Source organism: Plectropomus leopardus, chromosome 3 (genome assembly GCF_008729295.1).
Source record: "Plectropomus leopardus isolate mb chromosome 3, YSFRI_Pleo_2.0, whole genome shotgun sequence".
In the NCBI taxonomy this organism is placed as follows: domain Eukaryota; kingdom Metazoa; phylum Chordata; class Actinopteri; order Perciformes; family Serranidae; genus Plectropomus; species Plectropomus leopardus.
The window spans coordinates 6570814-6598701 of record NC_056465.1 but is presented as its reverse complement, the minus strand read 5'-3'; the positions used below and the strand labels follow the sequence as shown (position 1 = coordinate 6598701).

Below are 27888 nucleotides of genomic sequence, written 5' to 3'. Positions count from 1 at the left end.
AAACATACAAACTAGTAAACCATACAGGGTGTTCAAAACACGTGCTGTGTACTAAACATGATTTAAAATATGGAGGATGTGTTGATTCAGGTATATTTGGATGAAAAATGATGTATGGGATGGTTGATCTATTCTGTGCTTATATCCTATAAAAAGTCGATGGTCCATACATTATGAATGAATGGCACATGTATATATACCTTACATTTTTATGCAGTCCTAAGGGATACTTACGCAGTAAAGTGTATAAATGTACACTGATCACAACTAGGCCAGGTTCTACGCAGACGACGCTGCTCTATTCTAATCGTCACAAACGTTTATTTCAAAAAACTGTAAAATATTGTGCTTTCTGGCTAGAGTTACACATCCTAGGAGCAGGATTACAACATTACCACAGTACAGGGAACAAGGAGTGAGAGTTGGAAATATCTGCTAATTAAGGAGGTATTTCAAGCAACAAAATTGCCCTTGGCAGCATGACAAAATAAATACTGGTTTTCTTGAAATTACATACTCTGTTATGTTTAAAAGAACAGAGCCACCATGATAAAGCCATTTGAATGCTGAGATGCGTCATAAGACATACAGTAGTACACTGACTGGCCACTCTAATGTCCATTCAGATCTCAGATTTGTTCAGCATTACCCGCAGTCTCTACAGGCTACACTTACAGTCTGCCAAGGTCTCCGGCTGTTCCTCACATCAGACAACCATCATACACCCACACCAACAACAGCAATGCTTTCTTTCAAAAACTCAGTGTCTACACTGACCTCATCTCTGAGGATAAAGTGCCACATTGGACTTTAGTAGAGGGACCACAGATCAGGAGAAAACATGTAAAACTGTTTGTGCCCTTTCATGCAAAAAAGAGTGGTAGTGGTTTAGCCAATCCCTGGATCTCAAACATGTTGGCTGAAAATCACAAACACTTGATTGTGACATTTAGTGCAAAGTAACTTATAAAGAATTATAAGATGCAGTGAAATCCTCTCTCAACGAGTCAAAACTACAAACTCACAGAGCACACCTTATTGAAAGCTCGTCTGCTCTACTTTGCCCTCTCGCTTGCCTGCGTCGGCTTGTTTTAATCATTCTCGACAGAGCGGACGGCAGCGCAAGAAAACCACCAACACCACTGAAGACTTTCATATTATTTAACACACACATTGACTTCAGATCAACTTAGTCCAGTACGATATTTTTTTGGCAACTCCTGAATGAATCATAGTCACTACAAACTACACAAATTTATTATCGTCACCGTTTCAAACCTCACCATTCAAATAGTTCATCTGGTTCATCTGAAAGATTCTTTTTTTCCCTTAAAAGTTTTTCTTCATAAGTTCAATGACCATTCGGGTCAGGTTAATGCTTTGAGCAATAATTAGCACGGTAGTAGACTATTGCTAGGATGCTCATACCCCATTGGCTATGGCACTATTTCCAATCACTTCCCCACCAGTGGCCAGAGCGTACGAGGCAGGCACCGCTGCCAGAGCGGTTGCTGCTGCCACTGTAGCGCCGCCGGTGGCTGTGAGGTGTAACGGCGTGTCGTGGACACGGGAGTAGTCCCCGTCAGTCTTGGTGAGAAGGAGGTGCTGCTCTCCTGGGTGGAGCAGTGTCTGACGGGTGAAGGTCTCTCCGTCAGCCAGGCTCTCCGGCAGGGGCTGGCCCCGCGGCTCGGGCAGCAGCAGCAGGCAGATGATGCACAGCAGGGTGCAACAGGCAAAGATCACGTGATGCAGGAAGTAGCCCTTCTGGTTGTGAAGCTCCATGATGGGTGCGGTGAGCATGCCGAAGCCGGCACTAGCCAAGACCAGGCCCAACCCTCCACCCCTGCAGAGAGAGAGAGGAAGTAGCAGATCAGTGATCTATGTCTTCTGATGTGACTAAAAGTAATAGAAGCTCTTAAAGGAAGACTTCCTTCTCTGTAATGACAATTTGTATATCAGTCACTCACCCTGTGTTACTTTGAATTTGTGAATATAACTTTGCTTTGCTTGCATGCCTCCATGATAAACAAAGAATCCAAAAACTGAAAAAAATCTTGATAAACTGGAATAAAAGGGGTCCTTGTCAACAAAACCATGTCAAAACATCAGTTTACAAACAATCACACAACTCTTTCAGTGTGATCCAAGTCTCATTTATCCTGTTGAATGCTCAGTATTTCCCAAACACGTGCCTTTTTGCCCTAACCATGACATTTAAAACACTGACGCATGAAGAATTAAAGGCATAGACGAGTAGTGTGCCTAATACTGTTTAGTTGAAGTGTTTTAAATAGTACCTTGTAAGCAAGAATGCATGTGTTTGGTAAATACTGAGCAAATGCCTGCATAAAGGAGACTTGGATCATACGGAACGAGTTGTGTGAGAGTTTGTAAATGTTTTGATGTTTTGTTGTTTTAAAATGTGGCCTCTTATGACTTCAGTTCATTTTATCCATTTTTGGATGCTCAGTCCATCATTGTTGTAACTCTGAAACCGTTATGTCCTCTTAACACAGTGATTAACCAATTGTGAACTTTTGTTTAGTTTTTTCTTTTCAGTTTTGTATGTACCCCATCCGTGCCATCCATCTTGCCTTATCCTTCTCTTTTGCGGCAGACTTTTGGGCCCACCCTTAAGTGTGGCCACACAGTAGGTATAAAGTCTTCTGCTTTTTAAGGTTTTTTGAAGCGTACTGAATCTTTCCTGGGCATCGTGTCCATGTCCGCCTGGCGGTCAAAATTGCTCCACAAGATGGAGCCACAAAGTAACAAAAAACAAAGCTGTGTCCAAACATTCTACTGAATACATTTTAACACTACATAGAATGGACTACATAGTAATTGTTGTACTGTTTGATACCAATTTATTTTACCATTTTGTCAATTAAACACAAAAAATAGCTAAGTTTTTCCAAAGACCTCATACATTTTTGTAGCAAAACACCAGTCAAAAAATAAAGGATGATGCTCACATTTTTCTGACTGGAGGGAATTCTACATGTATGTTTAGCACACTACATACTCAAACAAACTTAAAATTACTTTGTAGTACAGCTATGGGACACAAAGTGGGCCTGCAGTGCACACATTTTGCAGTAGAATGTCTCATAGTACACTATAGGTAGCAAATAAGAATTGATTTTGGATACGATGTGGGGCTCGCCTGCTGCAGAGGGCTCCCCTAAGTGTTGTATTTTGTGTTTATGACCATCTAGGCTCACCTGATGACAGTAGGAGTGATTTCAGCACAAAAGAAAATGCTGAGTATGCTGACTGCGTGAGAGGAGAACATGCCGATGATGGAGAAGGCCACCGAGAATTTCCTGTTCAGGGTGTCCCGTAGAACTGGCAAGAGGAGGACAGAAGGACGTAAGTGCTCCAGAAACACCCAACATGAAACATAAGCAGCTCATTTGATTTGGCCACAAATTAAGGTGTTTATAATGTATTATTGCACAGAGACCTTAAATTAGACTACAATATAAAACAAATCAATGTAGCATGGGTGTACCTGTGTCATGGCGAAGGCTGTACTTCCCAATCACTAGATTCCATTAGTGAGCATTGGAGAGTAGAGGAGAGGACGTCATTAGTAAGCACAAAGGGCAGCACAGTGCTGACTCATAACAAGCAGAATGAAAAAAAGCCTTCAGGAGAACCCTGAACAGTTTACCACTGAAGCCTGAAATAATGACTCCTGCGCTGCATATGTAGGTCAGAAAAGGGAGAATGAGGGGAGGCTCCTAACAGACCGAGAATCTAACTGCAGTCAGTGCTGTTTTAACGACACAGGGATGGAAACAGGGAGTACTTAACTTTACAGTTGAATTTCAAGTTTCTGCTTTCCAATAATGTTCAGAACTTTCTAAACTGATTTTTCTGACATACCTTTTCCAAGCCTTTTCCAGAACCACAGTTCAATTATAGCTTAACAACCACAAATATGCATAGCAGGTCCATCAAAGCTTATGACTAAATGCAGATTAAGCAAAGTGCACGGAGCAGCGTGGCTCTCGGAGGGTGACAGTGATGCACAAGGTACCCTTTAGCATTTATATGAGACTCATCCTGCTTTCAACTAACTGCTACATTGATAAAGTATAAAAAACAAGAAGGTCTGCTGGAGGTATAAGGGAGGCTTTGGATGGGTCAAACAAACACAGGACTTTTACCCAGGAGACTGCTGACCTTGTCCTGTGTGAAATCAAAAGTCAATCTAGAGGTTTTTATTTTTTTTAACATGTTGCATAGTTAACATCATGAGACATACATGGCATGAAGTACGTCGAGTCAATTGACATACTTTGAGATGCAAAACACAGTTATTTTAACCCAAACCATGATCTTTTTTTCTAAACCTTACCAAGTACTTTCGTTGCCTAAACACGATGGCAAAATCTGTGTATCCTGAACATTAAAGTTATTTTGAAGGGTCACTGTAGCATGTAACAAGCAGATATTGACACAAAAACTGATACATCCGAAACTGAGGCTAGAGGTGTAACTTGAGTGTCATAGCCACCAAACTGCCATTTTGGTGGCCCTGAAGTGAGAATGGGTTGGTTTTTCAGCTTTACTGCGGTAAGGTGCTAATGTTAACTAACTTATTGCCTACATTTGCAACCATAGTTACTTCCAAGGGCCAAGGGATAGCATAACATTAGATAAGGGTATATTTTTGTTGAGTCTTATTAGATAAAGCCTTGTTCTGGGAGCTTATCCGGGATGATGCTAACATTATATCAACGTACAGGCTAACTTTAGCAGCTCTGCCCTTCTACTGGCTTGAAAGGTATTTGCTATGTATTGGTAACTCTTCGTGTTTGAAACATGTCTCTTGTTAAAGAAATATAGATATTAACTAATATTCTCACAACTGCTTATCTATAGCAATCCTTAGGCACAGCAAGAAATACCACTCTGATATTACACATATTTTTTGTTGAAGTGCTATGTGGTAAAATTAGGGCTAACTATATTAAACATGTGAAACAACAATCCTGCTCCTTTACTTCCAAGTCTTTGACATGACTCGCTTATGAAAATACTTTTTACCTAGAACATGCACATTTTAGCCTCAAAGTTTATAGTTTAGATCCTTATGCAAGGTTTTCCATCAGCCAAAAATATATAATAATATATATATAAAATAATAATAATAATAATAATAATAATAATTGTAATAATAATCTACTACTACTACTCATTAATTATATTGAAAATAATTCATTTTTTGTTATAAAGCTAGGAGTGCAGCTGATAAAATATGCCATCAACAGCTGTCATTTCAAGTGTCAAAATGAACAATCATCAGCTAAAACTAAGATGTCAGAGATCAAAGACTTATCATTTGAAAAATGACAACCAATTTTTAGTGTTTAATCAGTGTAAACTGCATGAAGCTTGATAGGATGCTTGATACAATAGTAACTAAGTCTTGCAGGACTTTGTGATGACTCACAGTTGAGTAGGCCCAGCTGTAGTAGCGATGCCAGGGCTGTTATGATCATGAAGGTGAGCAGCCCTCCACGCCGACCCATCAGCCCCACCGCGGGGCAAAGTGCCAGGCAGGTTGCCATGGCGATGCCAGCCATAGTGTAATAGTCCGCGTGGCACAAAGCGGTGTGCTGGGCCTCCGGGTCCACCATGCTGCGGGCGAAGCAGTGGTGGATCCCGTAACCTGTCAGCCTGTGCAGACAACACATAAAGACACAATCAGAAAGTGGACATGGTACCTGACACGTCTGCCATGGGCGAGTGGGGTTTTCACTCACATACATGTCTTTATTTCTACCTGGGGGACGAGTTCATGTGTAATTCATGCTCTCTTGACACAATGGATGTCGACTTTGATAAGAAAAGGACTGTACTATCCACAACACACTTACGAGTTGACACACAGCACCACTATGTTTTTCCACAGGTTCCTGGTGCTCATCATCTTGACAATGCAGGTCCTCTGGGGTTTCTTGTGCAGCTCCTGCTCCAGCTCTGGTAAGAAACATGAAACGCACACCTTGAGACCTTTCCTTAGAGAAGGTAATGAGAGGCTGGCCGCTAAGGGACCGTTAGCACAGAGAGGCTCATGTGCAGTGGGGGTGTAAGATAGATATAGCACATCCCTTTGCCCACTCTCATCATCTATCCGTCTGCTTGGCCACAGGGAGAGGCAGAAACACTGCATCAATCACCAAGACAAGGGGGGAGAGCTAAGGTCACTTCTTTAAAGACTGCACGGTTGCAAGACAATTACCTGTCGACATTTTTGATCATCCAAGCTTCTCAAATGTGCTAATTTACTGCCCAATATTATTCTAAACTGAATATCTTTGGGGTTTGTTCTGTTGATCAGACAAAACAAGTTATTTAAGGATGTAAACATTGGGCTCCATCTCACTGTTTTTTGACAATTCTAATGAAATGATGAATCGCAGAACAGATCAATCTAATGAATATGATCATTAGTGGGAGCCTTAGAAAGAAGTCAGACTTAATTGATCTTCCGGTGATGTATGTGTTTGTCTGATTGCAAGTGATTTCGTCATAGAAGCAGTTGGGAAATATTTGCGCATATGCATACGCATACAAGATCTGTAAGCCTTTGTATGTGTCTCAGGTCTCTGTGTTTCTTGCATGTTCATTTCATCACACGCCAAGAAGCAGCAGCAACATAACATAGATGTCAATTCAAAATATTTCCTATAATGAGGTGTATTAAAGGGATGGTTTGCATTTTTTGAAGTGGGTTGTATGGGGTACTTTTCAATAGTCAGTGTGTTACAAACAGTACATGTTGGTCGGCATGCCTCCAGTTGGGAGAAGCAGGCTGAAGTCCAACACGGAAGCTGAGCAATGCACTGCTTCTGACAACGTTAACAACAAAACAGATAAGCCAACTAAAAAAAAAAGTTCCACCTAAAAAATCAATATAATTTTAAGTGTATGCAATTATGAAAGTATTCTCACCACTTTACCTTTCTGCCAGACAGCCCGTTTCAACAGGGAAGCTTTTACCAGCTTCAGTTCCCCATCAATACTCTTATCAAAGCCACCAGACTCCATTGAAAAAATACAGTAATTTTAGGTTGCTGATTACAGGAGCTGCTGGTCTACTGCTGAATAGGTCAGTTAATTAGTCTGTGTTATTGTGTGACTTTGGTGAATTGGAATTAACCCTATAAAAGCCAAAGTCAAATACTTTATCGAGGCAGACGTAGGCCACAAACTTTTCTTGATGGAGTCTGGATTTGACAAGAACAATATAACAGCTTTCTTTTCCAGCTGGAAATTGCTGTCTGAAATTAAGATAAAGCAGTTAAAATATTCTGAATATAGCATAAATTTAAACTGGCATTGATTTTCTAGATGGGAGTGTTTTTTAGGAGGCTAAGCTACATATTGTTGCTTACCCCAATACACAGCAGTAGACTGCTTTGCTTCCATGTCAGGATCAAGCCTGCTTCTCTAAACCTGGGGCGTGCTGACTAAAATTTATTGTATATCATACACTGTCTATGGATAAGCACCCCAAACAGCCCCATTTCAAAAAATCTAAACTATCCCTTTAAGCAAAGAAAGTATACATTCATAAGGAAATGGGTTTTGTTTGTTGTCCTTCACCTGTAAGAACTCCACTCGGCTCGGTCGACATGTTAACTTGGTTCTTCCTGGCAATACGCAGCATCATGGCTTTGGACCGCCTGTAGTGCTGGGTGGCCAGCAACCAGCGCAACGACTCGGGAAAAAGCCTGTTGAGTGAGAAAAAGAAAGGAAGGACATGGAGAGAACAGACAAAGAAGGATGAGAACAGATTTGCAAGAACAAGAAGAAAGAAACAGAAATGGGGCAAGAAGAAAAAACAATAGAAGAAAGAGCGTATTGTTTGTAAGTTGCAGCAGAGGCTGCTCAGTACTGTGCAGTGTGTACTGTACAAGCCATCGCCTGGCTCAGTGCAACAAGAATCTGCACCCCCCCTCCTCCCTCCCCACTGTGGATTTCCTCAGAGGGCGGGACTCACCAGACGTAGGGCAGCATCAGAACGAAAGGGCTGATTATAACAATCTGCAGGACCTGCCAGTCGTCCCGGTCTGGCCAATTGCGGCACAGAGCGGCCACCCCTGGCATCAGTAGCTGCCCACCCACCATCAGAAAACTGGCCACCATGGTCATGGAGAAGCGCCAGGCTGGCAAACAAAGCTCAATCCCTAAAATGAAGAGAAGGAGAGAAGTGAAAGAGGAAGATTTAGATTCACATAAAATATAGATTCTAGTAGTGTCACCGGTGGAGAGGAGTAAATAATGCATGAGCTGCACGTGTGTGGATGTGACTATAGATGTGATCACCATCATAAACTAAGCAGCAGCCTTAATGGCCTGGAAGAGTGTGATGAGTGTGTTTGTTTAATGGAGAGGCCATCGTATTGAATTTCCTCCCTGAATTATTAAGGACTCCTATTACTGATCTTTCCCATGAGATCACACTAGTTTAACACCAGACCTCTTTAAAAAACCAGGATGGACTGCACGTCAAGGCTTTTGAGAGGGTTCAGCTGCTCAGAGAGCGTTTCACTGTAACCGCCCCTTAATTTCCCCCCAACCGGGCTCCCATCCCCTCCCCTACTGCCTCTAACATGGTACAGTCCAGATGGCTTGGCCCATATGGCAAGGTCTTTTTGAAGGTGACCATCGTGGGAGGGAGGGAGGATGAGGGAGACTCACTAACCTGGCCTCACGTGCCACCATTTCTCGGGGAGAAAAAGAGAGGGTGAGGAAAGGGAACGGGAGGGAGAAGAGAAAGTGGGAAGATAGGGGCGGAATACAAATTACTCTCCCCCTAAAGGACATTAAGAAAGTCCCTCCATTCATGAGCGGAATCACTGGAGGAATGATAATAAAGACTAGCAAGAGGGAGGTAGAGAGAGAGAGAGAGAAACACTTGGAGAGAGGGAAGGAAAGAAAAATAAAGAAGGATGACAGGGATTTTCAGATAAGAGAAACACAGGAAAATGACTGAGTAAGAACACAAAGCTGAGAAAGAAAAAATAAAGGTATTACTGGAAATCCCTTCATCTCTGTTGTCTTCAGCCCCAGACAGACAGGTTTAAAGTTAATATCTAAAAGCCCTCCCTGCAGGAACCAAAACAGATGACGGAAATTACATTGACCCATAATCCTTAACCTGTCTTCTCTATCGTCACCCTGTCTTTGTGCATTAAAGCAGAAAGACAAATTTGTCTGTCTGTGAGCCATTAGTGTAAAAAGTTGTAACACCCAAATGTAAAAATAGTACCAGGGCTCACACTCAAATGTTTTTCTGAAAGGATAATTCTGGTTTCTTTTAATCAGGCTGTGTAGCCAGGTTGCCAAACAACTATATTAAGATAAAAATGAAGGGCAATACATGTGAAATATCTGTAATAATCCCTCATTGTGCAGGAAAAATATGTGTGCAACACAAGTATGTCTGCTCATAGTTGTCCAAGGACGTTGGTGTGTTGAATGTGATGGATGTTTAAGTAATAATTTTACAGTTTGGCTTATTTTTCTCTTTAAATTCCTAGTTCTAATATATTAGAATTTCCCTTTTTGTACTTTTTGTACACATAAGGTGTCAGAGTGCATTAAACAGCATCAAAATACAGCTTGTTTATCAAAAACAGTGCCACTAGAGGATCCCTGCATCTCCCAACAGAAGTCCTAGCTACGTAAGCCCCTAATGTCCTAAAATCCTAAAAATGTTCTAAAATCTGAGAAATGTCCTAAAATCCAAGAAATTACCTGAAGTCCTACAAACATCCTAAAATCCTATATATCCTAAAATCCCAGAAATATCCTAAAATCTTAGACATGTCCCAGAAACGTCCTAAAATCCTAGAAATGTTCTAAAATCCTTGAACCATGTATGGGGCTGCTGCAGCCGGCCTCCGGCATCTTGTCATTCTGCAAAAGTGGCTCCTTAGCAAAGCAAGTTAAGTATCCTTGACCGACAAGAATACATTGAAGGAAATGTGATGCTTCTCAAAGTCAAGGAAGGATCTTTAAATGACTGAATTTCAAGGAGACTATGTCATCGAATCCCACTGTAGGATTGATCCAATGTCCAGGACCCTTGTATCCAATGTATCGAGGACCGAGTCCTTCCCTCAGAGAATTTCAGGGATGCATGTGTATCCTCAGTGGGCCTGAAGGACCACAATACTTCGTACACAATATGACGGAACTGAAGGCTGGGGCCTCTTCAAAGACGGACATCTGGGCATTTGCTATCCTGTTCCAATGTGTGTGTTCCCTGGAGGCTAGAAAGGAGTCTTGCCTAGCTTCCTTAGGATCTGACTTGGAAGAACCTATCCTATCAAGGAAGCATCCTTGACCTGGAGAACCACTGATGGATTATGTTATTAATAACTCTGCTATGTTGTTTCTACAGAAGCCCAGAAGAGGCAAACCAAACACTGGCTCTAGATAAGACCATTCGCGTTGTAGTTCTCCAAAGCGCTTGGCACACGGTAGAAGTTTCAGTACGTTGTACGTCTGCAACCCCACCTCTAGATGCCACTAAATCATACACACTAGTTTTTTTTAAAGCTTTACAAATCTATATTTCTTTTGCACATTTCAGCAGAAAGCTGTACCGCTCTTTCACAACAGATTTCTACATATTTCTAATATTTTTTCTTTTGTAAAAATTGTTTAATATTGTGATTTTTGACTTCTGCACTGTTTATTTTAATGCACCAGTTACTGCTTCTGATTTCTCTGATTTGCATGCACTGTTTTCAGTGACTTTCCACCTCTGTTGTTTGTTCTAACACACAGCACAGCGCTGTGTCTCTGCTACCGCTGTCCACAGCAGTCGATAAGCATGGATCGGACACACAAACACACAGACAAGTGGAAAAAAGCTGTACCCTGGCAAAGGCAATGCATCTCTAAACCTACCTCACAAAACAAAAACCACTCCCCAACTCTCTGGGGAGGTTTCTGATCCCGCTGACTCTACTGGGATATCAACACACACATACACATGCATATAAACACACATACACAAACACACACTCGCTGGCAAGGACCTTTTGTTCCAGCTGAGTGGGAGAATGGTTCTCCTTGTGCTGATTATCTCACTGCCCCCCCTGTGGGCTGATCCTGCCTCACTCACCCCCCCCACCCCCCCACCCCACCCCCCCCCTCTGCCCACTCTTCCCTCTCACTCATCAGGGTTGAAGTGGCTCCCTCACCCTTTGTAAAGCCACCATCCCCCCACCTCTACCCACCCTCCTCGCCCCCTTCTCCTTCCTCCTCCTTTTACCCAGCAGCTTCTCCACTGTCCCGACATATGAACAGTTGCAGAGGGGAGTGGGAAACAAAAAGCATAATGGAAGAAAGGGAGGCTAAAGACAAAGAGGAGGCATCAAAAAGCAGCTGATCTAATGGCCAAACTAATCTTTGGTGACAAATGGCTGACAGCACCAACACACACACACTTTGTGTTGTCTGCTGCTCCCTAGCTAACCTTGCCTGGGGTGCAGAGACAGTTGGCTTCTGAACAGCTTGAGTTCAGAGCGAGTACCACAGTCGGTGTTTGTGTGTGATGTGAATGTATGGGGAAAGTGCAGGAGGTGATACGCACTTCAAATATAGATTGAAAGAGAGGGCAAAATGTAGTGATGAAAATGATTCGACAATATATCAATTAGCCGAAATGATTAGTTGACTGACAACGTTGCTGTCTTGATAATTGATAAATTGTCATGTTTCATGCAAAAATATCAAATAGCATCTCCAATGTGGAATTTGCAGCTCTTTTTTCACATATAGGATGGTAACCTGGCTATTTTGGGGATTTGGTTCTTACGTACTTGTGAACCAATGGAACATTTTTCTGTCTACCCCTTTGCTGTGTTTGTGGTCAACAACTTTTTCCACTGTTGTCAAGGTTTTTTTTTTTTTAATTTTCTCTCTACACTGCAACAACTTATGCGGGATTCCCAGCTCCCACCTGCACAGTTTTCTCTCCACACAGCAAGCAGGACTTGTGTTTCATCCTCAACTACTTGCTATTCTCTTTTCTCTTTGCTTTGTATGCCTCCATGACAGTTGTGGACAGAGGACAGAGGCATTAGGTTTTTAGGTTGTCCGTGTGTCCCATTCTTGTGAATGCAATATCTCAAGAGCACCTTGGGGGAATTTCTTTAATTTTGGCATTTTGGTCCACTTGAACTCAACACTGAACTGATAGGAATTTACTGGTCAAATGTCACTTTGACCACACAAAACATATTTTAGGCCATAACTCGGGAATTCATAGGCTTAATATGACAAAAAATCACACATAATGTTCAATAGAATTATTTGATGAAGCAATGACATTTTATATCCAAAACTTTATGGTGATATGGTAATGTTCTGCCAAAACACTTTTCTGGCCATTAGTGTCATATCTTAGGAACAGAAGGGAAGACATTTGGTCAGATACAGAACTGGTGACACTAATCTTGGGTGTCCACCTTGAAGCTGTGCTGATTGTGTAGGTCTTCCGTGCTGTTGGGTTGAAGATGTGCGACGCATCTACCTTTTAGAATATGTAGCTTCTTTGCAGCAACATCCATATTTTGAAGCATTGTCAACTCTCATGGCTACATGTGAGTGTGGTGAGACATGACTGTAAGCTTTAACTGCGCCTTGACTGGTTTGTGGAGGCATACAACTAATAGGCAGTAATTCTAGTTTTGATTAAATATCTACCATTTCTGGCAATAGCAACAGAGGTTATTTATATGATTGACCTGTCTCTGAATAATGATGGCAAAACTCATGTGAAGTCACCGCAACCAGTTTGTAGCCAGTTATGCTTTGGTGCAGGTCCAGATATGGTCTACCTTAATGCTGCCTGGTGGAGGACTTATAGAGAGGCAGGGATGGGAAACAGGAGGTTTGACAAGGGCACAGCGTGACAGGACAGTTCTTCTCCTCAGCTGAGTCTGCAGTAGTCATCCCCCCAGCTCAACACACACACACACACACACACACACACACACACACACACACACACACACACACACACACACACACACACACACACACACTCACTCACACATATATATGCTGCATGTCTTTGTCATTACCTCCAAGTCTCTGAGGAGCAAAGACAGCGAGAAAGACACACAGATATTAACCTTGTCTCATTGGTGTAAAAGCATCTGCAGCCTAATTCCTTTGGGTGCATGCAAACCTCACTCACTGAAAACTTAAAATACACTGAAATGTACCAAATGCTCACTCCCTGTAGGCCTTGAAAACTGGCTTTGAATTATTTTCTTTTCGTAACTACAGCAGCTCCAGTCAGCTGGGATACACAGAATGTACTGTGAATTCAAATATTGACACAATTTTTTGAAAAAAAAACATACCAGAAACTATATATACACATATATAGAAAGTATATATAAAAATATATTTATATTTAAATGACTGCTGCAGTACATTCTACACTCTTTGTTCCGACATATAGTAGAACTATACTCAAGTCTGTCTTTTCACACAAGTTCAAGTCAAATATATACCAGAGCAAGTCTCAAGTCCTTAAAGGGGATTTCGAGTCAGTTGGCAAGTCTTTATGCAAGTCTTAAACATCTCTGGATGGTGACAATTATGATCCAGCATTTTGCAAGGTCTGCCTCATTCTGTCTCATCAATTTGTAATTATCCAGGTTTTTATCAAGTCAGAACTCAAGTTAAGTCTATTGACATTCAGAACGAATGTATGAGTTATGAAGCCAGTCCTTCTGCCAACACAGAGAACTCTTAGAAGCAAACATTTCTCCAGTCCTTTTCCAGCTGCCAATCAAATATCTGCAAGTGATGACTTTGTAACATGAAAGCATGGATGGATTATTGAGGGGACACAGGCCCACAAGCCTTATGTGTCAAATGTCACCTAAATTAACCTGTGCCAACCATGAATAGACTTAAAATGACCACAAATCGACACAAAGGAATGTTGAGAGACACAAAATAACTAAACTAAATAATAATAATAATAATAATAAAAATGGGCAAAACAACCACATAGCGACACAAATTGACTACACAAAAACACAATGGGATACATGACCACAAAAAGATGCAAAACAACTACAAAGAGACACAAAACAACAACAAAAAGAGGCAAAACAACCCCAAAGTTTTTTTTTTCTTGCTCCTGTATGAGAGGTGGTGGGGTCTCTTATATATCTGTGCCCAGGGGCCCATTGTTTCATAATCTGCCCATGCATGAATCCCATAACTGTCTTGACTGTCATTGCAACAAAAATCAAATGACGCTGTAATAATTTGAAAGACACGAACATCCTTCCTCATAATGTTATAAACCATTGCGGTGGTCTTGTGTCTGAGAAGCCCACAAACTCATGGATTTAATACTTAAACTGGAATTCCTCAATTTCCTCCTTCCTGAAACAAACACACACCCACTCACGCAGCCCCATGCTATTTATTTTAACCCAGGGCTGTTTTCAGTCTGACCACCCACTATCTCAACACTCCCAGACATTCAGTCCAAGTCAAATCTTTATGTATATATCTCAAGTTTGACTGAGTTCTGGTCTCAAATCTAAAGCTCTGAGCTAAATACATGACTTTTGTGTGACACAATGAGCCATTCTAAGCTCTAAAGCTCCACATAAAGTAGCCAATTTTTTTGAGAAGCAATGACTGTTGGGAACATATTGAGTGGATGGATAGATGAATGGCAAAGAGGTGGGTTATGCTGCGGAAGTGGTTTGAGAAGTGTCTATGCATGTTTGATACTTTTTCAATCCATTGTAACTTGTGAAAATCCACTCTGACTACATCTGCTTTCTGCTGTAAGAACAGCTTTTTAAAGCCAACACTCAAAAGGTTAGATTTTTCAGGGGTGCAAGTTTAGGTCTTTATATACTTTCCTACCCAAACAGCTCTTGTATTGATATGAATCTGTTTTTCAGATGAGTTTGCATGATGGGAGGAAGACAAGGAAGAAGATATGAGGATAAGGGAAGCTCTTTTTTCCGGCTCCGAGAGGGCGGTCCTGAGGTATGTGCTAAATTGCAAACTAATAAACCCCAGAATGCAGAATTGGTGCAACAACCAAATATGCACACAATGCACAAATCAACACATTTACATTAGCAGAGCAAGCTAAAGCTTCTGCAGGCAGCTCCAGTGGAGTTTATTATTGCCTGCGTGCTGCAGAGAGATAACCCAACGATGGGAGATTTCAAATGAGCCTCGAGAAAATGAGAAAGTGAGGGTGAGAGTGCTGGCAGTAATGAAATGGTAGTGAGAGAGAGGGAGGAGGAGGAGGATAGAATGAATGGGGCAGAGGAGAGTGGGGGATAGCATAGAGTGAAAATGGAAAGGGCCAGAGAGCTGCTGGATTTAGAAATAGAAAATTCAGCACTGCATTTACAGTGACAGCGGGAGAGAGGAGGAAGAGAAGACGAAGGGAGAAAGATTATTTCTGGGCACGATGAGATGGACCGCAAGACAGACACATGCATACATACTGTACAATCATCCATAATACAGTGTACGTGTGCTACATGCATGTTTTTGTCTCTCTATCTGATCTTCCTGCTGCAGCCTATTAAGTACTCAGCAGTCTACAGTCTCTGATGTTAAAGTGCTGTTTTTCAGCTTTAATTTGAGGGTTTTTACATCCATAATGGGTGTTAACATCTGGCCCTTTTTACACACAGTCCCCCACAATTTTAGCACAGTGCAGTGGGATAATGATTATTAACATACAGACGAGGCAACCAAGTTTTTTTTAAGGACAAGTGGTAGCATGTTTTGGACTGGCCAAGTGAGTCACGTGACCTAAATCCGACTAATTATGTTGTTCACCTTCTGGAAGCCAGAAGGAAGGCAAAAAACCTTGAAAACCAAGATGCGAAGCTTAAGGAAAAACCTTCATTGCATGAGAAAATTATGCAAGCGCACAACTACAGAAGGCTAGAGTCTAACATGTAGGTAGATCTGATAACTGTGATAGACATTTTATCTTTTTTTGGCTTGCAGGACGTATTTTGCTGCCTTTCCATGCCCCAGCCCAGATCCATAGCAGGATTGAGACGTATATTTGAAATTGCACTTTTTTGGCTTTACACTTCTCAGGCTGTTCATCATCTGTTTTGTAAACATTTTCATAATTTACTAGTGCATCTGTACTCTAAAAGAAGGGGAAAATTTGAAGGTGTTTTATTATGCAATTGTTTTACTGATCTGGCCCACTTCAGATTAAATTGGGCTGTATTTGTAATAACATTATATTTGTAACTAAAATGAGTTTGACAACCCTGCCTTGCAGCCGTCAATCAATCAGTCATTTATTAATGACCATGCAACCAAGGTTGGTTGAAGCTGCTTTCAGTGCAGCATGCTCAATTAGACATAGACTAATATCAACATGACATTAGACACATGAGTAACACAACAGACAATACATGACAAGATTGACAAGATTTACCACAAACCCTGAGCACACTCTGATCTCAGAAGTTAGAGATGGGGTCGACTCTGTTTAGCACTAGTATGGGAGACTGCCTCTGAATACTAGGTGCTGCTTAGTGGTTACAGTCTTATTATAACAGACTGGAACCATTGTTAATACCACTGAAATAGGCACTTGTTGTAATAAACCAGACCACCTTTTAAATATGACTTTATTTAAGTGTGTCCCACTTGTTCAGTTACTTTTGGCCCATTAAAACTAAGAGCCTAGGGATATATTGCTACAGTGTTAATTTTATGTGAATGTAAACACTCCCTGGTTGCCTCCTTTGCAGCAATGAAAAAAAAGTAAGTACATGTACTCAAGTACAATTTTTTAATGATACCTTTACTTTACTCAAGTATTTTTCATTTTATACTACTTTATACTTCTGCTCTACCACATCTCAGAGGGAAATGTTGTACTTTTTGCACTTCTACATTTATATAACTGCATTAGTTCCCAGTAACATTGCAGATTAAAATTTAACAAGCAAAACCTGTGATTAAACGATCCAAAAGTATATTAAAGGGGTAGTTTTGATTTTTTAAGTGGGGTTGGGATCGTCACGCCCCCAGTTTGGACAAGCAGGGTCAGCAATAACACACATTTTAGCCACCTAAAAAAGTCTCATCTAAAAACAAACAAAAAAAGTGATATCAGTTTAATTGTATGCTCTATCAAGAATATTTTCACCACTATACTCTGACACCAGACACTGATTCCCATAGGAAAAACAAAGCTGTTATTATTGCTCTCTCGAAAGGCAGAACTATTGATTTAACATTACTGAACACAGGAGCTGCTGGTCTACCATTGCCTCCATCAGTTAGTTTGTTTGTGCTATTGTGTGACGTTGGCCTTTAAAAGGGTTAGTTTGGATTCACCACAGTCCTCCAATAACACAAACTAATTAATGGATTGATGCAGTGGTAGACCAGCAGCTCCTGTGTTCAGCAAGCTAAAATCACTGGGTTTTTTTTCACTCGCGTCTGGTGGCTTTGACGAGAGCATTGATGGGGAAAATAAAGTCGTTAATGGCTTCCCTGTTAAAACAAGCTGTCTAACGGAGAGGCAAAACAGTGAAAATATTCACAGTACAGTGTACACAAACTGATACTGAATTTTTAAGTAGAATTTTGTCTGACCCCCATCCACAGAAATACATTGCTTAGCGTCTGATTTTCCCTAACTTCTCCTAAGTGGTGTGCCAACTGATATCTATTGTATGTAATACACTGACTATGTTTAAATGCCCCAAACAAAACCACTTAAAAAATCTGAAATATCCCTTTAAGTATTTAAAATGTTCTCAATCTTGGGCTGTAACATAAAATGTTGGTTGGATGTTAAAGTATCAGTAATAATATTCCAATAGTAAAATAATGTAACTGCCTGGAAGGGACCATTCTGCCCAACAAGCACTTTTACTTGAGGGAAATCTTGATTATAGGACTTTAATTTGAGTATTTTTACAAAGTGGTATTGCTGCATTTCCTTAAGTACAAGATTAAAGTACTTCTTCTTTGGCCACAGCTAGTTTGTATGTTTCAAATCACAGTCCTGATAAATTGTCGTAAAACTGTGGAACTGTGTTTAAAAAGAGTCCAGTGTTCACCCAATATGGATGTCAACACCTTGAAATAAAGCCTAAAGTCACTTTAACCTCACAGTTATTTTATCATCTCAAATCTAATGTACTGCAATACAGAGCCAATACAACAAAACAATGTGTTTCTGCCAAAACACTGATGGACTGCACTGTTTCTGTCCTGCAGGGTGACTGCCTGGTGTACCTCTCCTGGCAAGCAGTGAAAGGAGAAACAAGGTACAGTGATGAGAAGTTTTATATTTTATTCTGTATCTGTGTCGCTTTCATTTAGAGTACTGAAAAATTGCAATGTGGGTTGCATTTCGTCTCTGCTCATGCATTAGTACAGTATGTATTCAGCCTTTGAGGATGTGTTTATTGGAAGCTTCAAATGCGTGTGCTGCTATTCTACATGCCTTTTTACTGTTAATGGGACGGCAGTGTCTATTATCTGTTGTCATCGTGTGAGTTTACTTCAAAGCGACTCATTCTGTGGCAGAGAGACGACTGTTCCTCCTACTGTATTCATCTGCACCTCACACACAATCACACTAGCATGTTTTTTGTTGCACTTCAAAGTGCATGCATAAAATCTGTTCCCTCTGTTCCCAGAGACACTCAATACACACACACACACACACACACACACGTGCGCACACACACACGCACACGCACACACACACACACACACACACACACACACACACACAGTTACTTATCCCGTCATTGTCAGCAGTGAGCATACAGACAAGTGACATATAGAAATTGCCTCCCATTACATGTATTTGTGTTTGACAAACAGACTGAAATAACAGGACAGAAACAAGTAAAGTGAGTGAAATGAAGATTGACTAAGAAGTGGACGAAGCCTCCGGGTCTGAAAAGTGAAGCCAATGCAGAGGAGGCTTAAACATGCATTCCTCCTAATGGCCACCAGGGGGCGACTCCACTGACTGTAAAAAGATGTCCAATGTATTGTAGACAATGAGACAATGACCCTACTTCTCACCTGTTCTATTACTTCAGTTAACTTTTTCCTGATGATTTTATAGTCTCAATCACTAGTTTCAAGTAGTTTCCTCAATATAGGTTGATGCTCATTTTGTAAATTATAGAGCAGCGAGGGGTGGATTAGGATAAAACCAGATGACACTGTACACCAATGCAGGCAACCTGACTGCTCCTAGCTAATTTATTAGCTAAGGCTAGTACTAGCTGGCTGGCTTGGTTCACAAAGTGCATCTATGATTCACTTTAACCATTAATTTGGATGCTAATTTTGGCTAGCAAAAAAAACTGTTTAAAAAAAAAACATAGGCCCTACTCAGTGGATAAACTAACAGCTGATCGCTTAGGGCCTGTCCACATAATGTAAAGAAAAAAGTAAAATACACGATAAAGAAGGCTATGCTTTAGGGCGTGGCTACTTTCAATCAGAATAGAGGTATAGCATTACATAGCCGTAGATGTTGCTGGGGTTTTTGTCTTTGAACTTTCCCTCTTCCAGAGCGTTTTCAGTTTTTAACATTTTGGTCACCTAAAAATTCACTTTTCAGCATTCCCTTGTACAAAAAGAGACTCTAATGTCCGTGTCCAGATAGCATTTTTTTCTTAGGACTAGCATTTTTCTTTTCAATTGTTGCCAATAAGGAGAGAGCATATGTCCCACATTCCGCCTCATAGACAAATAGCACTACACCTAGCGTCATATTTCCGAGCACTCTGTCGTTTTTGTGAGGCAGCCTCGAGTTTAAAATCTTGGAACTTTTCTTAGCTACAGTCACAAGAAAGACAGAGAAGCTTATTTGTGGCAGCAGATCAGCCGATGGACACTGGAAGTAGCTGGTAAGTGTTGCGCTTTCATAACTATACTGTTGTGAGCTTGTTGTTAACTGTGTAGTCAACCCACTGTTAACATAGCATTGCATTAGCTACATAGCTAACATTAATGGCTGGCGAAATGTAGCTAACATTGTTGTAATTGAAACAAAAGCCACGCACAGCCTGTCAAATATTCTATGAAGTGCTGCCCTGCGCCACGTTGCTGCTTTTCTGCTGAAGAAAAACATTATGTGGACAGGCCCTAAGGAGTCACCTGTTCATTTTTCTGCTGAGTTGGCCTATGTTTTGTTTTAAGCCTGTTTTTTGCTAGCTAAAATTAGTATCCAAATTAATGACACAGTTAAAGTAGGTTACGCATGCAGAATGCTAGTGCTAGCCTTAGCTGACAAATTAGCGTTTGCTAGGTGCAGTCAGGTTGCTGGTGTTGGTGGGCATGTATAGTGTCCTCTGGTTTGATCCTAATCCACCCCTTGCTCCTCCATAGCTTCATCCTCACGTCTAAATGTGGTCACTGCTAGCTCCAAAAAAAACAAGATGGTGTCAGCAAAAAAGCAAAAATAAAGTCCACAAGCCAGTGGATGATGTCAAAGTGGCTACGTCCATTTCTTTTAGAATACAGTCTATGGACATGAATGGGCAAACTATAGAGACAAATGGAGAGGATGGCTTTACAGTGTAGTAAGCATAAATACAGGCCTGAAATTCATTAATAAAAAATAATCAGAATTTATATCACAGTATTGGTCAAAAAAAAACAAAACACAATTAGATGTTTTCCTCAAGATATTAAGTCCATAGGCTACAGTGTTGTCTTCATCATATACCCATCGTATGAGATTGGCTATAAATCCCATTCCACTCCACTGTGACTTTGACTTAAAGGGAGACATAATACAACATTATTAGTGTTGACTTTGCCTTTGTATACATCACAGATTAAATTCAACTCTCCGGAGCCTCTCGACAGACGGCTCGGAGGCGTCCATTTTGTTTGTTTGTTTTTAGAAGCAGTTCAGCAGAGATTTATCAGGAACTCCTGCTGAGAGGGACAAAACCCACCCCACCACCCCAGCTCAAAGTCTGCCCTCGCTTTACGCATAATGTATGACTAATCTCCTGCTGGCCTGAAAGAGAGGAGGCCTGCAGAGGGTAAGAAAGATGGGAAGGGCAGCAGGGAGAGGGGACAGTGGGGAATGCAGTGGTGGGGGAGTGAAGGCATTCTCCAAAGAGATGAGAATGCTATCAGCCAGTTTGGTGTCACAAGGATCACCTTCGCCACTGCCGATTATGCAGTGCCACTGCCTTCTCTCAAATATAATGGAACTAGATGGCACTCAGCTTTTGGTGCTCAAAGTGTCAAAAAAAAAAAAAAAAGAAGTAAAAATCAACAGCAATGTCTCTTTCCAGAAATCATGACCCTGTTACTCAACATAGTCCAAAAGACCTTGCTGTTAGCAGTTTCATGCAGGAACTATTTTCTTTCTACCAAGTGGATTTTTACTTAACGTCCCAAAAATATTGAAAAATACTACAGTAAGTGTCATTATAACCTGTAGAGGCTGTGGGAGGATACAGTTCAGGTCAAGGGAAATATTTTTTCCAGCAATCATTAAAAATGAGAGGGAACACTTCAGTCTCAAAATTTCACAATTTTAGGCTATGTTTAAAAGTTTATATATTTATTTCTTACATTTCTATGGATTTAAGGATAGTATTTTTTTTAGGTTTATTTATAACATTTTAATATATTGTAAGATGTCAGACTTTGTCAGTGCTAGGATGATAAAGCCCTGGACTTATTTCTATCATTGTCCCTGATTTATTTACTTGTATCTTATTTTTTGGTTTATTTAGGTTTAGGACATAAATGATTATTTATTAATGATTTCAATCATAAAAAAAATCAAACTTTTTCAAGAAGCAGAAGGTAAAGGGGAGTCTAGACATTAAAAAAACTTCACAGAAGACTACAAGGTGAAAATACTAAATATTAAAATGTCAAGATTAAGTTTAGGTTATTGGGTTTGTGGTCAGTTTGCAGATATTGTTGTTGGGACAAAGAAAAAAAATATAGCAAATGTAGTTTTTTTTCCCCTCTTGCATCTTAAACATTTTCCTGTGTCCCTTCCAGTGATCCAAACCACTCAGGCATTTATGATGACATTAATTAAACAAACTAAATGACAGAGCACAAATGGGGAAATACAGGAGCAGGAGAGCAGCAAAAAAGAGGCAGACAGGCACAAGGCGGTGACAGCATGTACTTACTGAGCACGTAGAGGGAGAGAGCGAGGCCCGCCAAGCAGAAACCCTCAAAGAAGCGCAAGGTGCTGAACATGGTGACGTTTACAGAGAAGGCAACACTCAGACCAAACACCAGCATGAAAAGCACAGAGAGAATCAACACCGGGTGTCGACCAAACCTTTAGAAACAGAGAAAAGCGGGAGAAAAGAAGACATTTAAAAACTGTCACAAAGAGAGAAAGGAGCTTTAGATGTGAAAGGGATCATTTCCAGTCATTGTTTGCTTCAGACTGTGTGGACTTCCTGGTTTTGGGGGGGAGGGGAGTGGGGGGCAGTGGGTCAATGGGTCAGGTCAAAGCTGAGGCCTCTTTGGCCTGCACATTTCTTTACATCGTTTCCATGGTTACTGATCCCAAATACAATGCAGGGACTTTTTTTGTTCCCACGAGGTAGCTCAGACGCTGCAGATGCGGCCACAGTGAATTTAACGGACAACAGTGTGCCTTAAAGGGTCAGTTCACCCAATTACAAAAAAACATTTTTTCATGTAGCTGTGCAGATAGATTTGGTGTTTATTAATAGATTAATATTGTTTTTATGGTGCTCAGAGCTTTTGGAAAAGCAATTTGAATGATTTGATTTCTTTAACATGTCTGTCTGACTACAATCTCCTTGACTGTGTTTATTGGAACATCTCTCTCCTGTTGGCAGTAAGTGTGGAATAGCCAGACTGATCGGGACATTGGAAAGAAGTCAGAGAGATTTAGGAGAAGAATATTAAAATGTTATTGCATAAGGCTCTTTTTTTGTTTTTCTTTTTGTTGGAAAGAGTTTTTGCTGCTGAATTTTTAGCCACTAGTTCTAGGGATGGCACTGTCTGTCAGTGCATAGGTATCTTAGTCCAGATCAAAATATGTCAACAAGTATCATATGGATTGTCATGAAAATGGGTTTAGATATTCATGGCCCCCAGAGGAAAACTCCTAAAGACTTTTTTGATTCTTAAAGACTTTTTTAGTTCTTTGACATTTCCTTTAGCACTATCTGGAGGTATTTTTTTATTTCCCCAATACCTATGACTTAATATCTAATAATCTGATAACATTAATTAGCAAATATTAGCAAACATACTTTCTAAAGTCTGTTTGCACTGTTATTGTGAGCATGCTAGCATGTTGATGTTGAGCTGCTTTCCATTTACCTCATAAGCTGGCATAACCAGTTCACGCCAAGTTGGCCATTGTTAGCAATACTAGTTGATAACAATGCATTCATCTGAATTTTTGCAAATACAAACACTGTAGCAACATGTCTACAGATATGAGTTTGACAGGACTGTGTGTATAACAAAAATAGACAAATGTTAGTATTTTTTTAATTACTACTTTCAAAGGTGGAAGGTGGAGCACTCATATAGGATTTTTTTGGAGGTCAGGTTTGATAAGGTTTCTCTGACTTTCTGAGTTAGAAATCCAATTTCAGGGGGTGTTCCGGTTAAAATTTATTAAAAATTAAAAAGACTATGAACAGGGAAATTCCAACTTTCCAATGGAATGCACCATTACCATTATCTCTGCACACACCACTACCAAAGTACAGCCTGACAGAGTTATTAGCATTGCTCTACAACTCTTAGTCGTGCTTAGATTTATTTTTTCAAGATTTAAGCACAAAAACAAAACTCCATTGTCCTCCATTGTTTCGTGATGGGGACAGAAATCCTACAAATATCTCTTAACCTATATAAATACAATTAAAACGATACACAGTTAGACACCAGTGGATTTAAGTGAGAAAATACGCTTTTTTAGTGTCTTAGATAAATGGATATTTTAGGGTTAATGAATAGAAGCTGTAAAGAAGCAGACATGACATGACAGAGACAGCTTACCAGTCAGCCATGACACCCATCACTAGGTAGCCAAATATGGAGCCCACCAGCAAAGAAAACTTGGCAATGTGCACCTTCCAGGCTGAGTCACAAACCAGGTTCCACTGAAACAGGAGACAAACACAGAGAGGGGAAGGACTCAAAGTCAACTTTTTAGAGAAAACCACCCACAACAAGATAAAAGGGAATTAAACATCAGCAGCTGAGCAGCTTTAATCTGAAAGCTGCACAGAAACACACAGAAATACACAGAAACGTGGGCCTCTGTCCTCAGAAGTCTGTCAAACTATGACTTTAACTTTTGATAATTCATGAAGGTTGATGAATGTGCAAACATGTTATGTACGCTATTGAAATTTCAAATTTGCATCTCGAAGGCAAAAAGAGAAAGTGTTTGAGGGAAAAAGAGAGGCATGTGTGTGAATGTGGACGCGTGTCTATAATAACAGAAATCGATAGCTTTCCACTCTTTCCTCTAAAGCCCATGGGTCAGTGCACACACCGCTGCAGCTCTCAGCATCTGAAACTCAGCCAAGGACACATGTGGACGCACGATGTGTACTCTGTATTTGTGCACGACTGTGATCTGAGTATCTGCAAGAGTGCGGCAGAGCAGTTCAGCTGTGTGTGAAAATAGTGTTGGTGTTTAACAATGATTTACTGAACTCCCCGCTGAACCACCGACTGTGCGGAGGAGCATAGGAGATGGTTATTGGTTACGACTGATGGTTTTGGTGGTGAAATGGCCGGTTGCGATGTTGAGAACTCTGTTAGTATAGGTTTATTACGTACAAGTTATTAGCAGGGGCATTATCTGAGAAAACAGATATCAGTCATATACATATCAACTTTTAGTGGAATGGTGCTTTGGTGATATGACCTTACAGTTTTATCATTTTACAAAATTCTGTCGTCTAGATCAAATATGAAACAAAACTCTAGTAAAGTTTTGTATTTTACACAGAGGACAGCTGGAGTAACCTACCATGCGTCCCTGGGGGTCCTTTTTTTCCCCCACTCTCTACAACGTGAACAGTTTGTCTTTGCTTTTTTCTAAAGTGATTACAATAGTTTAAATATATGCAACAAATTAGCATGATATTGTGCACTGTTCGTACGTATAACTATGAAAAGTAATGCACCAGAATTTGTATAGAACTGGGAAGCCTGCAATCATGTGACCATTGCGTTGACAGGAGAAAATAGCAAAGAGAAAAGGTCCACGTGAGGAGGTAGGCAGGGGCATAGATGGGTCAAGCAATCACAGGATTCTGCCCCTGGAGACCAGTGTTCAGGGCCTTTAAAGCCATTATTATTTTAAGTTACGCTGTCACCATGGTTCTTTTCCTAAACCTAACCTACGTAACTTTACACTAAGTATGTAACTTTACACTAAGTACGTAACTTGACGATGCCCAATCATTTTTTTTTCCTAAACCTAACCTTCGTAACTTTACTTGCATAAACCTATCCTACGCAACATTGTAAGTACGTAAATTTCCATTTACTAGTACGTAATGTAACAACGCCCAACCATGTCTCTTTTACCTAACCTATGTAACTTTACTTGCCTAAACCTAACCTACGTAACCTTCAATTAGGTATGTAACTTGAAAATGCTCAACCATATTTCTTTTCCTAAACCGAATCTATATAAATTTACACTCCATATTTAACTTAACTGCTAAACGTGACAAGGCCTTTTTTGGGCCGCAAAATTGTTAGATAAATTATGAACTGTTAAAGTTTATAAACTGGATTTTGACACAGAGACCCTCTTTAAAACATAGATTTCAAGGGTTTCAAGGTTAACTTTTAAGGCCCATTAAGGCCTTTATTGTGTAACTGCTGTATTGTTGCATCTTCCCTAATAAATTAACAATCAAATGCCAGAGGTTTTGATCTCGAAATCTGGAGGTTTCAGCATCCCTGGAGTTCTGGGCAACAACACACCAATCCTATTAAGCAAATTGGTATATCTGCCACGTAAATACAGTTACATTCACTAGGATGTAGTACTCAGTAGTAATGTGCAGATACAGCGAGATGAGATGTTGAAATCAGTATCAGGAGGAAAAAGGATGTATTGGTCCATCCCTGGTTCTCTGGCTGTGGGACGGTTGCCCGTTTTGCCCAGTGGGTAGTCCTTGCACATGTTAAGTGCACTGTGTGATGTGACACTTAACAGTGGAACACAGTGCATTGAACTGAACATCAAAGTGATAATTTTATGTGTGATTTGGTATTAATTTTCCAAATTGTGACGTATAAATGTCAAAAAATAGTCTTATTATTGTGATACTGACTTTAACCATATCGCTAAGCCAAGCTACACCATAGTCATCAGCTGCTGTACACACACACACATGCACATCCTCTCATATTGAGGTCAGTGGGTAACTTGTCAATAAGCTGTGTTGGTTCTTGTGTATCAGCCTCTGCTGTGAACTGAGAGAGGCAGTGATGATGAAGACGCTGTGTGGTGAGGTTGGTGATGATGATGATGGTGAACAGTCTTTTCTGTCAGAAAGATAACATTGATGGTCTATCTGGTGCTCACTCGTTACCTTGGTAACCACATTCTGACTAAGTCCCGTCTGCAGCTCGAGCCTCCACTCCTTGCAGGCGCACAGCATACCGCTGCCGTCGCCGTATCCCTCCCCGGTGCCGTTGCCATTGAGTTGCAGCGCGGGCGCGCCAGCGGTGACGGTGACCGGCGGGGATGCCGCGGTCCAGTTACTCTCGTTAGTGAGGGGTTGCACGCACGTGCCATTGGGCTGCGCCAGCAGGAAATAATCTGAAAACTGGCTAAAGCCGATGAACAATGCCGGTATCCAGGTCAGGACCACGAGCTGCTTCTGATGTTTCCCAAAACCCCCCAGAGACGGCAGAACCGAGCCGTCGATGTGCGGCAGCAGCCGGGGCACTGGGTGCTCCAGGGGGGTGAAGCCGTTCTCGGGCGGGTGGTCCTGCGCCTCCGGCCGGCCGGCTGCCATCACGGCCCGGCCACAAAGAGAGCAGCTGGGCGCAACAGCGGGTGAAGCAAAGCCCCCGCTCTGCTGCCGTCCGCGCACTCTGCGTTAAGCCCTTTGACACAAAGGAAGCCCACAGTGCAGATAAATCCCGTGTGTAGCCAACAAAAGCCCGATCCAAAAATAGGGGTCCGTGCAGGCGTGCAGAGGCACCGAATCACCGAGCACCCGTCCTCATGGCGAGGGGGCTTGAAGCGACCAGGGGATGTCCGAGTGGAGAGGCTGTGTCAGGAGGAGAGGGCTGTGGAGATGCTCCCGGAGAGGAGTGGAGTCGGACAGGCAGGCATGCTCACCAGCACGGGCTTTGTATTCCATGAGTACAGCTCCTCCAGCGGGATCCATCCATGTGGAGCTGAACTGGGCCAGGCCTGCTGCTGGTGAAGAAGTAGGTTATGGAGCTACATCCACATTGGGATCCACTAAACATCTGCTGGTCCTTCATCCATGAGCGCCACAGGTCTCATACCTGTCCAAACGGTGACCCCCTGGAGTTGCGCATCACTTAGTGTCTCCAGTCCAGAATATCCGAGCTCCAAGTCATCACAGGTCCACTTTGACCGTGACTAGAGACGTGGTAGAATACGCTGCTCGGTTTGTCGCCGTCTAGTCAATGGGACACAGTGCTAAAGCGGGGCTGGGGGGAGAGGGGGGGGGGGGGGGGGGGGGGGTGGTGGTCGGGGGGGGGGGGGGGTGAAGCCCCGCCCTCCCTCGGTCGCGCTATGTACTGCGATTGGAGCGCCTTCAAAGGGCGACTGCACCA

At 41.5% G+C, this 27888-nt stretch overlaps 2 protein-coding genes across 2 annotated transcripts in view; one reads left to right on the top strand and one right to left on the bottom strand.

Annotated features, from left to right (window-relative positions):
• Positions 1-6: 6 nt before the first annotated feature.
• On the bottom strand, positions 7-27743 carry LOC121963392 (solute carrier family 22 member 23). Its single transcript, XM_042513682.1, has 10 exons — positions 26664-27743; positions 24097-24200; positions 22230-22384; positions 8018-8204; positions 7621-7748; positions 5889-5991; positions 5462-5688; positions 3512-3544; positions 3222-3345; positions 7-1843 (listed from the first exon to the last, which is right to left on the bottom strand). Exons 1-10 carry the CDS (start codon positions 27090-27092, stop codon positions 1423-1425), a joined length of 1911 nt encoding a protein of 636 aa, XP_042369616.1. The 5' UTR covers positions 27093-27743; the 3' UTR covers positions 7-1422.
• LOC121963369 (desmoplakin-like) overlaps positions 18328-27888 on the top strand; it is a 54287-nt gene continuing 44726 nt past the window's right edge. The window contains exon 1 of the mRNA XM_042513664.1: positions 18328-18356. The gene's annotated coding sequence lies outside the window, so the exon portion shown is untranslated. The remainder of the gene's footprint in view (positions 18357-27888) is intronic.

What these genes read in the sequence shown, in the direction of transcription:
- LOC121963392 (XM_042513682.1), bottom strand. Translation starts at nt 27,092, where the DNA reads ATGGCAGCCGGCCGGCCGGAGGCGCAGGACCACCCGCCCGAGAACGGC. An exon ending in GTCAGAATGTGGTTACCAAG is followed by an intron (nt 24,201 to 26,663) that starts GTAACGAGTGAG and finishes CTCCTGTTTCAG; the next exon opens with TGGAACCTGGTTTGTGACTC. An exon ending in TCTCTCCCTCTACGTGCTCA is followed by an intron (nt 8,205 to 22,229) that starts GTAAGTACATGC and finishes TCTTCATTTTAG; the next exon opens with GGATTGAGCTTTGTTTGCCA.